Below are 12,437 nucleotides of genomic sequence, written 5' to 3'. Positions count from 1 at the left end.
GACGAGGACAATATGCGATGTCGCACAGCTTACCTACTCGGTTAAGTAAAGCTTTGTAATTTGTATACTGATTTTGGCAATCATTGAAAATGAGTTAGTCATCCCGCATCCCCTTGCGTCTCAGTAACCACGTAATTAACAGCGGAGTATTGTACTGTTCTCTCCACTCCCTAGCCTCGGACCGCATGCCTCGGCTGAACCGAGATGCGGGGATCGCCAGTCCAGAGCCAGCCTTAGCTTCACCTCTACTGCATTCGTGAACCCAGCCATATAACTGCTCCCACCCCGTACTTGGGCCAAATTTGGTCTTCGCTAAGACAAAGAGCAGTGGCAAAACACCATGGCCGAGATTTCCACCGTTCCCTTCGCTGAGCCTCCCTACCTCAGGGGCCTCCCCTCCCCCTACTACAATGAGTCTCACCGGCGCTTCCAGAAAGCCTGCCGGGCATTTTTGTACGAGAACCTGCTCAAGCACGCGATGGAGTGGGAGAAAGCTGGCACAGTGCCCGAGCATGTCTTCTCGGACTTTTGCAAAGCAAACATGCTCCTGCCCAACCTCCCCGCCCCCTTACCAGTCGCCTGGCTGAAGCGCCTGGGTATCCACGACATTCTCGGCGTCAAGGTCGAGGAATGGGACTACCTGCACACGGGCATCTACAGTGATGAGATGGCGCGCTCGGGACTCAGCGGGCCGAGCGGCTCGTTAACGGCCGGATTCGCTTTCGGCACACCCCCGATCATCAAGTACGGGAGCAAGGAGTTGCAGGAAAAGTTCCTGCCGGACTTGCTTACGGGAAAAAAGAGGAACTGCATCGCCATCACGGAGCCGGATGCGGGCAGTGATGTTGCAGGGATTACGACGACGGCGACAAAGAGTGCAGATGGAAAATACTATATCGTGAACGGCAACAAGAAGTGGTACGTCTGTTCTCTCATCCTCTTTTCTTTCGCGTAATGTGGTAAAGTGCTGTACTAAGGTTGCAGGATCACAAACGGTATCTGGTCCGAGTACAGCACCATGGCCGTGCGCACCGGTGGACCTGGCGCAGGCGGCCTCTCCCTGCTTGTCGTCCCACTGAAAAACTACCCCGGCGTGACGATGCAGCGCCTGAAAGTCTCCGGACAAATCACCGGTGGCACCACCTACATCGAGCTCGACGAGGTCAAGGTCCCTGTGGAGAACCTGATCGGCCGTGAAGGCGACGGCATGAAAATGATCATGAACAACTTCAACCACGAGCGGCTCACCATCGCCGTCGGGGTTACACGGCAGGCGCGTGTTGCGCTCTCGACGGCATTTTCTTACTGCCTTAAGCGCGAGGCGTTCGGGAAGACGCTCATGGACCAGCCTGTGGTGCGACACCGGCTAGCAAAAGCAGGCGCGGAGCTCGAGACGATGTGGGCGTTTGTCGAGCAGCTGCTCTATCAGCTGGCGAACCTGCCCAAGGAAGAGGCCGACCGTCAGCTTGGTGGGATCACGGCAATGGCCAAGGCAAAGGGGGCGATGGTGTTGAACGAGTGTGCGCAGACGGCAGTCCTGCTCTTCGGCGGTGCCGGCTTTACCAGGCAGGGACAGGGAGAGCTGGTCGAGGCCATCCTGAGGGATGTTCCTGGAGCGCGTATTCCAGGAGGGTCGGAGGATGTCTTGCTGGATTTGTCGATCCGACAGCTGGTCAAACTGTTCAAAGCCGAGGAGAAGAAGCTGGGGAAGGCGAAAATCTAGTTCTGGCTCTCCGTTTCATTTCATATATTGGTGTATCCAATTAGATCTCTCTCCAGTTCCATCTACAGCTTTTCCGTGCCCTCCGGAAACCAGAACCTGGTCTTGATGGCCACGTTATAGCGAGCCTACCTTATCGGCTGGGGCCAGGCCTATGCAATCAGTTAAAGCGTTTAGGTTATCAGCCAATCGTTTGCTGCTATCTCGCCGTCACTAGTGCGGATAATGCATATCGGTCCTTCTCCAGATAAACCCATAGATAACAGTCGGCCGCTTTATCAGTTACCAAATGATGATAACATTTCGGTTGTACTTACTCGGGACCTCATCCATAATGCCGATCCAGTTTGCACTGACATTCGCAGTCCAAATTCGCAGGCACCATGGGACTACGAGAAAGACTGCAAGTAAAACAAGGCAACGCCAGCCTGGCCACCGAAGCAGTTGCCTCCAACAAAGACCTCGACCCGATCCCGCTCGACTCGCCCAAACGCACGTGGGGATGGCCGTCGCTGCTGGGGTTCTGGGTCGCCGAGGCATTTAGTATTAGCATGTATCAAGGTACTGTCCGCCCCTGGCGGAGGACTGTTTTATGGCTCAATTAGGCTGACTCGGGATGCCAGTGACCTCGACTTCGGTCAGTAAGGGCCTCAGTGCTCCAATGGCCATTGCGGCTGTGGTGGTCGGACATATTCTTGTTTGCATTCCGGCTATGCTTGATGGGTATGTATTCCCCCTTCCCCTTCCTTTGCAGAGCATTGTGCGTGCAGAATGGGTACAGGTTGTTCGATAGCGGTTAATTTTGGATAATAGCTACGTCGGCGCCATCTTTGGCATCAACTTCCCCGTCTACACACGAGCCAGCTTCGGTATGAAGGGGAGCTACTTCGCCGTCTTCGGTATGCTTCCTCCAGGCCTTCCTCTTACACTCGCACAACCACCGCCTCTAATAGTGGACATACAGTTAGAGGAGTCGTCGCAATTATCTGGTTCGGCACGCAAACGTACCAGGCCGGCCAATGCGTATCTACTATGCTAAGCGCCGTTTGGCCGTCCTTCAACCACTTGCCCAACCACCTCCCATCCTCCGGCCCAATCACCTCCGCCGATCTCCTCTGCTTCTTCCTCGCCATCATCCTGCAAGCGCCACTGCTATGGCTCAAAGTCTCCAAGCTGCGATACCTCTTCATCGTGAAAACGTGCATCATGCCGATCTTCGGAATCGTCCTGTTCGCCTGGGCCGTAAAAGCAGCGAACGGCTTCGGGCCGGTCTTTTCCAAACCGTCGAAGATAGCCGACGGCACCCCGGTGGCCGTCGTGTTCCTACAGTGCGTTACCTCGGCCATCGGGCCGAAGGCGACGCTGGCCCTGAACATGCCGGATTTCACGCGGTACGCCAAAACGCCCAGAGAGGTGTTTTGGACGCAGGCCGTGGGACTGGTGGTCCTCGTCTCGCTGTGCGGTGTGCTCGGCGCCACAGTCTCCAGCGCGAGCGAAGTGATCTACGGCGTGCAGACATGGAACCCGCTCGAAGTCGCGGTGCTGTGGAACAACCGTGCAGCACAGTTCTTCGCGGCATTCTGCTGGTGTCTGGCGGCGATCGGCACGAACATCAGCGCGAATAGCGTCTCCTTCTCGAATGACCTGGCCCTCTGGTTTCCCAAGTACGTCGATACCCGTCGCGGGGCGTATATCTGCGCGCTGCTGAGTATCCTCAGTATGCCGTGGTATATCCAGAACAGCGCGGCGAGCTTTTCATCTTTCCTGGGTGGGTACAGTCTGTTTCTTGGTGCGATTGCTGGGGTAATTGTGGTCGATTATTGGGGTTGTCGGGGCCGGAGACTTCGATTACGCTCGCTGTACGAGGCGCATGGTACGCACTACTTCACCAAAGGTGTGAATCTACGCGCCATGGTTGCGTTTGTCTGCGGCATCGCGCCGAATCTGCCTGGTTTGGCTGCGGTGACAGGGCAAGACGGCGTGCCGAAGGGAGCGAGTTACTTGTACAGTTGCAGTTGGTTGGTGAGCATTGTTGTCTCGGGGGTGGTCTATTACTTGCTGTTTCTTGTCTGGCCGTTTGAGGTTGAAGAGAAGGTCATTGTGCTTGAGGGAATGGAGGAGGAAGGTAGGGTTGAGGAGGGGGTGGTGCCGAAGAAGGAGGCTGTCTCTGCGTAGCTTTTGCTTTAAATGTGCAATAAATTGTTTATCAGAGTATTAATTAGGGCTAAGATTTTATACTTGCCAACAAAGTTCCTGTTTAGTCTGCTAAAGCAGTTTTTTTCTTTTACTTCATTGACACTGCATTTGATGTCCAGACGCGGTTTCTAGTAGAGAGAAATCATAACAGAAGTTAGGGCTTTTGGCACGTCTCTGAAATTAGGGCGTTTCTTAATAGTAGAAAGCAGATTTTGAGACACCAGGGCTACAGATAGTCCTGCCCTCTCTTTTCCCTTGTCAGCCCTGAACTAGCATAAACCCCCCTCTTCGCCGTCCTTCCCCCCATCCTCAATAACCCAACAAGATGATGAACGCCAGCAACAACACCATCGACAACTTGTATGTCTGGTCCAACCGCCTCCTCAACAGCCTCCTTCAGCTTCGTCATTCCCGCACAGCCGAGCGTGACCACATCCGCCCCGCGTTCGACGAGTTTTCGCGCAGCACCACACATCGCATCAAGCACCTCCTGCTCCCCCCTCCTCTCAAGTCCAAGGACACCGAGCCCACAGCTCTCCACGCCAACGCTGAACCCTTCATATCCATAGTGTCTTATCGAGTCGGTGTGGAGAACTGCAGACCTTGATGAGGTGACAACAATGCCAAACCGGCCTCCTAGTGTCCTCGCAGCGAAAAGAGATGCCTCCATAATACCCACCACAGGAGCTGTGAGTTCTTCCCTCAAGGCCTTGATAAGCGGGTGCTCGCTGTAGCAGGCGACCAGGAAGGCATCGTACTGCCCTGCAATTGGAATAACGGCGCGAACGGCGGCGGCCGTGGAGAGCACTGCGTCCAGCGAACCCTCGATCGCAGTGGGCGCAGGCTGCGGCGATGTGAAGCCGTCGACTTGGATATCGGAGGGTAATGTTGGCGCGACCATCTCAAGACACTTGGACGTCATGGACCGCGTGGCGTTGGGGTTTACCAATAGGATGCGATAATTCTTGTCTGGTCCAATATCTCCCCTGATGATATCGGGTGATATCGTCGAATCCGTCTCAACAGGAGGAGCACGAATCTGCTCCTCGATGCTACCAACCGCAGGCGTATCGGCTAGAAGAGGCGGTTCAACTACCCCCGTCTGCTCCACCAGAATCTTATAATGTTCCACGCGTCTATGCCTTGCAAAATCGAACGTCCGCTTCTTCCCAGCGTTACAAAGCTCCAAATCACAATCTGCAACAATCACCTCATCCGCAACCGTCTTCGTCTCTGCGATGACCCGCCCCTCTGGGTCTACAATCATGCTGCCTCCGATGAGGGGGTACTTCCCATCGTCGCTGCCACAGCGTGCCGAACTGACAGAGAAGGTGGCGTTCGTGTAGCTATGTGCCTGCATAACGAGTCTGTGGTGGAAGAGTGAGAACGCTTCCGCCTCTTCTCGGGACATATCTCCGCTCTGTCCCCAGAATTGCGGCGCAAAACCGTTAGTATTGTATCCACACAGCACAATCTCGACGCCTTGCAGTCCGTACGCGCGCCAAGACTCGGCCCAGCGGCGGTCATTGCAAATCATGAGCCCCAGAATCGGGTCTCCTTTCGCCGCTCCTTCTGTGCCAGGCCTAGAATCAGACTTGAGGGCTTTTTCGACAAGCCCCGGCACCCGAAACGCCTTGAACCCGAGATTCCCAGGAAGAAAGTACCTCTTCTCTAGCTGGTTCACGGCTGTCGGATCAGGAAGCGGTTCAAAGTCCCCAGGGAGATGGATTTTGCGGTACCGCGAAAGGATGTCGCCGGTGGCAGCATGATAGTACACGCAGCTGTTATAGTGCTCGCCTGATTCAGTCGCTTCTGCGAAGCCGACGCAGGCATCGATGCCTAATTCACGCGCGGCATCAAAGAGGGCTTTTGTGTTAGGTGCTGTGCGGATGTCGCCGTGCTCGAACCAGCTCTCCAGCTCGGTTTCGTCAATGATCAGGTACCGCGGGAAGAAAGTGGTGAAGGCAATCTCGGGGAAGAGGACGACCTGCGCACCTTGCGATGCGGCTTTTCTGAGCAGCGCGATCATGCGAGCCAACGTATCGGCTCGGTCGTCCCATTTGTTGGTTGTGCCCATTTGGGCTGCGGCGAGGCGGACCGTTCGGGCCATTTTGACGTCTGATCGAATCCCCAAGTGTGAAGAGTATCCGATATGGCCGTTGTTATTACTGTCGATATGTTTTAATAAGACTTAAATGTTAAGAACCGGAAAAATATCCGGCTATCGGCCAGATAGGCCACAAAAGCTACCTTATCACAGGCCGTTGGAGTAGAAGAATCGCGTGGGGATGGAATGGAGACATGGCTTGGAGAAAGAGATAGGCATGCGAGACAGCTTCCAAAATCACCTTGAGTATATAGATAACATTACAGGCTCAGACTCAAGTCAGCCGTTCAGCAAATCTATCCTGAAGGCTCAACCCGCTCCCAAAATGGCTGATATCGAGCTCATCATCACAAACGCTACCATAGTACAACCCCTCTCCCCGCCGGTACATTTCCAAATTCTAAGAGAACACCCCAGGCAACAGCTTCAGACATTCTCCCAAATACAGACATTGCCATATCAGGCGGGAAAATCTACCTCCTCGGACAAAATCTCTCATCCCTCTTTCCTACCGCACCAACCCTCTCCGCAGACGGTGCCTATGTCCTCCCCGGCGGCGTCGACAGCCACGTTCACCTGCAACAAGACAATAGTCCGACGGGGGATACCTGGGAGACAGGCACCCGGTCTGCAATTGCAGGAGGCACAACTACCGTCCTCGCATTCGCGTCTCAAAAACGCACTGATGAGTCTCTCTTCCCTGTAGTGGAAGAGTACCACCGCCGGGCAAGCGGTAATGCCTTTTGTGATTACGGGTTCCATCTTATCCTGAGCAATCCTACAGAGAAGATCCTGGCTGAGGAACTCTCAGTCCTGGTCAAGGAAGAGGGGATCAGTAGTGTCAAGCTGTACATGACCTACCAGCCCATGCGCCTGCGGGACTCTGAGTTACTAGATGTCATGGCCACAACCCGCTCTCTGGGCATGACGACGATGATCCACGCCGAAAATGCCGACATGATCGACTGGATGACAAAACGACTCGAAAGCCAGGGTCGAACTGAACCGTACGCACACGCATTAGCCCGTCCAAATATCGCCGAAGATGAAGCGACATACCGCGCCCTTTCACTCGCCGAACTCGCTGACGTGCCGATCCTCATCGTCCACATGAGCTCGTCCGTTGCGGCGAAACATGTCCGGCGCGCGCAGACGAAGCTTCTCCCCGTTCATGCGGAGACGTGTCCGCACTACCTATTCTTCACAAGCGAGAAGCTAAAGGGGGAAAACTTCCATGGGGCGATGTGTGTCTGTTCGCCATCGTTACGGGAGAGTCCGATGGATCTCAAGGCGATGTGGGATGGGCTGGTGAATGGCACGTTTACGACATTCTCGAGCGATCATGCGCCGTCAAAGTATGTCTCCCTACCTAGCATTCTACATCAACTGCCTACAGTAGCACCGACAAGGTAGAGTATGCAATAGGCTAACCTTGAATGATCGAGCAGATTCGACCACCCGCTCGGCAAGAAGAAGGGCACAAGCTCTTTCACGCAGATCCCCAACGGTCTCCCCGGGCTGGAGACGCGCATGGCCTCGCTATTCTGCGCGGGCGTTCTAACTGGCCGTCTGTCCGTTCAAAAATTCGTCGAATTGACGGCTTCGAATCCGGCAAAGTTATACGGACTGTCGGATCGCAAGGGAACCATCGCACCGGGCTACGATGCCGACCTGGTGATTTGGTATCCGACGGCAGAGCAGGCGGAAGCAATGCAAGCGGGCTCTAGTTCTAGAGTGACGATGAAACCATTCCAGCTGAAGAACGAGATGCTCCATCATGATATCGACTACACGCCCTTTGAGGGAATGGAGTTCACCAATTGGCCACGGTACACGATTCTCCGGGGGAAGCTTGTCTGGGATCGCGATGGGGGTGGTGTTATTGGCGGCAAAGGGGACGGAGGGTACTTGAAGCGCGGTATGAGCACGCTGAGCAGGCCCAGGGGGGTGTTTGTCAATGAGTTTGATCCGTATCAATAGTCCTATAGTATCAATATTGCCCTGGGCTGAGGCTGAAGTTGAAACTGAAGCTGAATCTGAAGCTGAATCTGATCTGAATGAGGATGATGCATTGAATAGAGTAAATGGTATATGGTATGGTATAAAGACGATCAACACCCGCAACAAAGACATTCGGCACACTCGATACAGCATTCGCAGGCCTCTTCGCAGAGGAAACAGCAGCAGAGAGTCATCAAACTAATCGGCCACCTCAATCAGTACACATCTTTCCATAAACTTCATGCGCCCGCCTGATGAGGACGGGTATAAGTATGGACCTACCAAGCAGTCAAGCACCCGCGATCCTTCTTTTCTTCAGGCGGCGGCGCCTGCTGGTATTGCATCTGGGGAGGAGGATACGCTTGCGGTGGAGGAGGGCCATAACCAGGCTGTTGGGGAGGGTAGCTGTACAATGACCGGTCAGTTCATTCCACGTCAATCCTCTCGCCATTGTAGTGTGGAGAGACGTACTAAGCCCCGGGGGGAGGTTGTTGCGGGTATGACATTGTGAGTCTGTTGTGATGGGAAAAGTCTGGGGAACAGAGAAGTCCAGGAGAGCAAGACAGGCAAGGGAGGTTCGATATTTTATTTGAAGGTCCAGGCAGAAGGATAATGAAAATCCTCAGCCCTGCAAATCCATTATCCGATGAATGCGCGAGCGATCCACCTGCATTGTCCCACTTTGGATTCGATAGTTTGTAATTGGCATCTTATTTTTCTTCATGTCTTTCTGCAGCGTTGTCTAAAAAGTACCTAAGCTATGAAGATCACTGAATACGTCGCCAGCACTAATCTGTCCTTCTTCACTGTACTCTAAAAAACGAACCAGATATCAAGAAGAGGCTTGCCCTAGCTCTTCTTGACCGATATCTGCGGAGTATAAAAAACTACAGTGAAGGCCAAGAGATAGTCAGCCCCTTAAGGCTGGTTCCACCCTGGCCTTTTGAACAGCATTACTGGCTGAGAATGGTGCTGCCTAGCCGCGGCACACAGTCAGGAGAACTGGCCCACAATGTCCACGCCGACATTCCTGATTGGGCGCCTGGCTGAATCCAAGACACTTCTAATGACCATCTTTTTATGAAAGTCGAGTTGTGCATGGTTATGCCCGCGGTCGATGTCCGCGACTGTGAATACCCGTCAGATATGGAGTAGGCATAGCATGGACTATCTGACTGACTTCATCAGATAGACATACCAGATAGATGATCCTGTAGATCTCCTCTAGACAACCAGGCTTCGGTTCAAGAATGTGGATTTGAGTCTTTAAAATCGAGTCTTGTTTCCTGCTTTTATGCTCCACATTTACAATATCACTACCTCTATCCCCCGTTTGTTACTCTTTCTGGCGTCTTCCAGATCCTTATAGATCACAGCGATCAATAGCCTTAAGATCTTCCCAATACCTATTCGATTTGCACATATTTGAGTCAATGGCTTCTGTTGGGAACGACCCTACCCAAAATATATATGCCGGTCAAACTAAGTCGCAAGCTGCTAGTTTGCCCATTCACTTGCCAATAATGTCCAGTTTACGAAATTTAACACTGGCCTCCGGATGCCTGGATCAGTTTCGACGGCAAGCTGTTTACATGTCTAGCTAGAGTCGATTTGAATGCCCTGAATCTGACAGTACTTCAGGGTCCAACCCCGCAGCGGACAGAAAGCTTGGCTTCCTCGGCTGGGCTCGTCAGCAACCCTACTTATACCTAGCCTGGACGTCAATCACTGAGAGTGGCTGTACCGTGGAAACCGTCCTCAACTTGAGGTACCAGTGCTGAAACGGGCAACTGAAACGGGCAACTGAAACGGGCAACTGAAACGGGCAACTGAAACGGGCAACTGAAACGGGCAAGTTCAAGGTGATAGGTCTGAAAGGAACCAGTAAGCGTTCTCGCCGTACCGAGCTGGGGCCGCGGGCCCAGCTCGTGTTCAAGGGCTTCACATGAGAGTAGCATTTACACATCGCTGAACTTCTATCTATCCTGGGTGTATGTCAGAGTATCTGACTCAGGTTAAGATATCTCTCGTGTTACATCAGCTGCAAATATTGTACTTCACGTAGGATGCATAGCTACTGCATAAGGAAAGTAGGAGATTCCTCAGCCACTGGAACATTGTCTGAAGAGGCAAGGCGGAACTTTGAATATAGAGGCTGTTTATCTTTCACTAATTCTTGAGATTTGTTGTAGACTATCCGCGCAGACGTCAACAAGCTTGGCCTTGAAACCATGATTTCAGACAGCGATCCATTGCAGTATCAAAGCTATGTGCCACGCACAACTACCACTGATGCGATGTACATGTGTGGTAATACTTAATCGTGAGCCCAGACTTGCGTGACTGAAGAATTCGACCCGTCGGCGGGAAACGCAAATCCCGGATTGCACATTCAAGGCCAATATGGGCCAGGATGAACTGCATAACACCCTCAGCACAATACCGGATGCAAAATAGCCCGGCATTTGTATCAGCTCCGCAAGAACAATCAAGCCGCAATGACCAGTTAGTTCTATGGACCCAGCGTTGCGAACAGTGGCGTAAGCGCGGGGAACCCCATTAGCAACCCTCTCTTACTACCGTTGCCCATGACTCCCTGAAGAACTACAAGTCCCGTCAGGGTTATCTGCACAAGTTCATATGACTCCTAGACTGACACCACCCCACCGGCTCGCGGCCCGACGGTAACCTTGTCAAGATGGAGGGGAAATATCTGGGGTAGATATACGGGGTAGATGTAGAACCGATAAAGACCCATGTCCATGTCCACCCCAGTCCGATCCCAGTCAAGCATCCCGAATCTATCTTTAAATTTTCATAATCAGATAATCCAGTACACTCCAAGAGAACAAAGCAAGCCAGCAGCACTCCCTCTCCACCGTCAACGGTCATATCCACGATGGCCTCCATCTCCCCCAAAGAAGCCCGTTCAGTGGTGATAACCATCGACGACGACGCCACCCCACTCGGCGAAACGGACCTCGCAATCCACGAGCTCCAGGCCGTGGCAAAAGAAGGCATCGCCCTCGGCGCCGGCATCGCCGCAATCCTGCTCCAGATCGCCCACCCCCTGGTCGGCCAAGGCGTGGCAGACCACAGCACCTTCGCCTCCCGCACAATCAGCCGGACGCAGTATACGCAGATGTACATTTTCACGATGATATTCGGGAGCGAAGAAGAGAAAGCTGCGATGAAGGAGTGGGTCGATAAGGCGCATTCTCGCGTGAAGGGAGAAGTCGCGAACGGACAGCGAAAGAGTGAGGCGTACGATGCGATGAATCCCGAGTTACAGCTGTGGGTTGCAGCGACGATCTACGCGAGCATGGTGGGGATGTACGAGAAGGTCTATGGAGAGCTGCCGCCGCTGAAGGCGGAGCTTGTGTATCAGGCATTTGCATGCATGGGGACCTCACTGCAGGTTCCGAGGGAGATGTGGCCGGCTGACCGGAGGGCGTTCAAGGCCTACTGGGAGGATGTTGTGACCAACCAGTTGGATGTCACGGCGGATGCGCGCGGAGTCCTAAATGAGCTGTTCCATCCAAAGGGACTGCCGCTGTGGGCGAAGCCATTTGCTTGGATGCTTCTGCCAATTGTCCGGCCGGTGACGATTGAGCAGTTGCCGCCGAATGTGCGCGAGGGATTCGGGCTCAAGTCTACAAGGAGGACGAGGGCGGTTACGGGGCTTTTTATGAGTACAGTTGCGGTAACGTATCCACTGACGCCCGGGTTTATCAGGCACTGGCAGAAGAGCTATTCATTAAGGTTGCTGAGGAAGAGAATGAGGAAGCGGGGAGGGAAGCTGGTAAAGTTGTAGCACCGTCTCGTGGGTATAGGGTTTCCTGTTTAGTTCGTGTCTGTTTTGGCTGATAATGCAGCAATGTTGACATTTTGCTCAATCCGGGTCGATAGCTCAGTTTGGTAGAGCAAGCGGCTGCAGTTTCATGTTTCCGCTAGGTCCTGCGTTCGAGTCGCGGTCGACCCTAATCTTTTTTCTTTTTTGGGGGGGCCGTTAAACCACTGAGAGTGGACAAGCTGCGGAAAAATATCATCGCGTGGCAGACTTGGTTATCAGACTTAAGAGTTGAATCCTGTGTAGATCCTCCTTATTCAGGTTATCTGACATAGGAGGCATCTCAGTCCAGTCGGGTTGGGCGGGGCAGCGAGCAGCAAAGGACACACCCGTGAGCCGAGAAGTCCACAATTGGGTAGCAAGCAAGCAAGCAAACCGGCTCTCAGGCCCTTGCACAGTACTCGGCTGCCATAGAGCCCTAACCTCTTCATTCTCAACCTAGGGCTCAACACAAACTTCGTTGCAGAGATTTCATGCCTAGAGGAGTTCCTATCTATATCGAACTCGTCGTTGTCACGACGTGGTCGCTGCTCTGAACCTTTCCGTTTTTTCATTCTTCTACA

The 12,437-nt window shown here is 53.3% G+C and overlaps 5 protein-coding genes and 1 non-coding gene across 6 annotated transcripts; 5 read left to right on the top strand and 1 right to left on the bottom strand.

Annotated features, from left to right (window-relative positions):
* Window positions 1-232: 232 nt before the first annotated feature.
* On the top strand, window positions 233-1,723 carry BDW70DRAFT_171813 (acyl-CoA dehydrogenase family protein; the record flags this gene model as incomplete). The annotated part of the gene is made up of 2 exons (XM_073743327.1): window positions 233-918; window positions 985-1,723. Exons 1-2 carry the CDS (start codon window positions 341-343, stop codon window positions 1,721-1,723), a joined length of 1,317 nt encoding a protein of 438 aa, XP_073591780.1. The 5' UTR covers window positions 233-340.
* A 380-nt stretch (window positions 1,724-2,103) lies between these two features.
* Window positions 2,104-3,895, top strand: BDW70DRAFT_171811 (nucleobase cation symporter-1 family protein; the record flags this gene model as incomplete). Its single annotated transcript, XM_073743326.1, has 4 exons — window positions 2,104-2,281; window positions 2,344-2,443; window positions 2,534-2,619; window positions 2,685-3,895. 4 exons carry the CDS (start codon window positions 2,104-2,106, stop codon window positions 3,893-3,895), a joined length of 1,575 nt encoding a protein of 524 aa, XP_073591779.1.
* A 247-nt stretch (window positions 3,896-4,142) lies between these two features.
* BDW70DRAFT_171809 (carbon-nitrogen hydrolase) lies at window positions 4,143-6,193 on the bottom strand (the record flags this gene model as incomplete). The annotated part of the gene is made up of 1 exon (XM_073743325.1): window positions 4,143-6,193. The coding sequence occupies exon 1, from the start codon at window positions 6,024-6,026 to the stop codon at window positions 4,143-4,145; it is 1,884 nt and encodes a 627-aa protein (XP_073591778.1). The 5' UTR covers window positions 6,027-6,193.
* A 155-nt stretch (window positions 6,194-6,348) lies between these two features.
* BDW70DRAFT_153756 (hydantoinase/dihydropyrimidinase family protein) lies at window positions 6,349-8,003 on the top strand (the record flags this gene model as incomplete). Its single annotated transcript, XM_073739714.1, has 3 exons — window positions 6,349-6,408; window positions 6,441-7,378; window positions 7,472-8,003. The coding sequence occupies 3 exons, from the start codon at window positions 6,349-6,351 to the stop codon at window positions 8,001-8,003; spliced, it is 1,530 nt and encodes a 509-aa protein (XP_073591777.1).
* A 2,920-nt stretch (window positions 8,004-10,923) lies between these two features.
* BDW70DRAFT_153755 (oxygenase MpaB family protein) lies at window positions 10,924-11,978 on the top strand (the record flags this gene model as incomplete). Its single annotated transcript, XM_073739713.1, has 3 exons — window positions 10,924-11,697; window positions 11,760-11,858; window positions 11,934-11,978. The coding sequence occupies 3 exons, from the start codon at window positions 10,924-10,926 to the stop codon at window positions 11,976-11,978; spliced, it is 918 nt and encodes a 305-aa protein (XP_073591776.1).
* BDW70DRAFT_t166 lies at window positions 11,924-12,006 on the top strand. The gene has a single exon. It is a non-coding gene; the product is annotated as a tRNA-Cys (tRNA).
* The last annotated feature ends 431 nt before the right edge of the window (window positions 12,007-12,437 follow it).

Source organism: Aspergillus foveolatus (assembly GCF_047715535.1).
Source record: "Aspergillus foveolatus strain CBS 279.81 unplaced genomic scaffold BDW70scaffold_87, whole genome shotgun sequence".
Classification (NCBI taxonomy): Eukaryota; Fungi; Ascomycota; class Eurotiomycetes; order Eurotiales; family Aspergillaceae; genus Aspergillus; species Aspergillus foveolatus.
The sequence above is the reverse complement of the archived record's forward strand: the minus strand, read 5'-3'. Positions and strand labels throughout refer to the sequence as shown.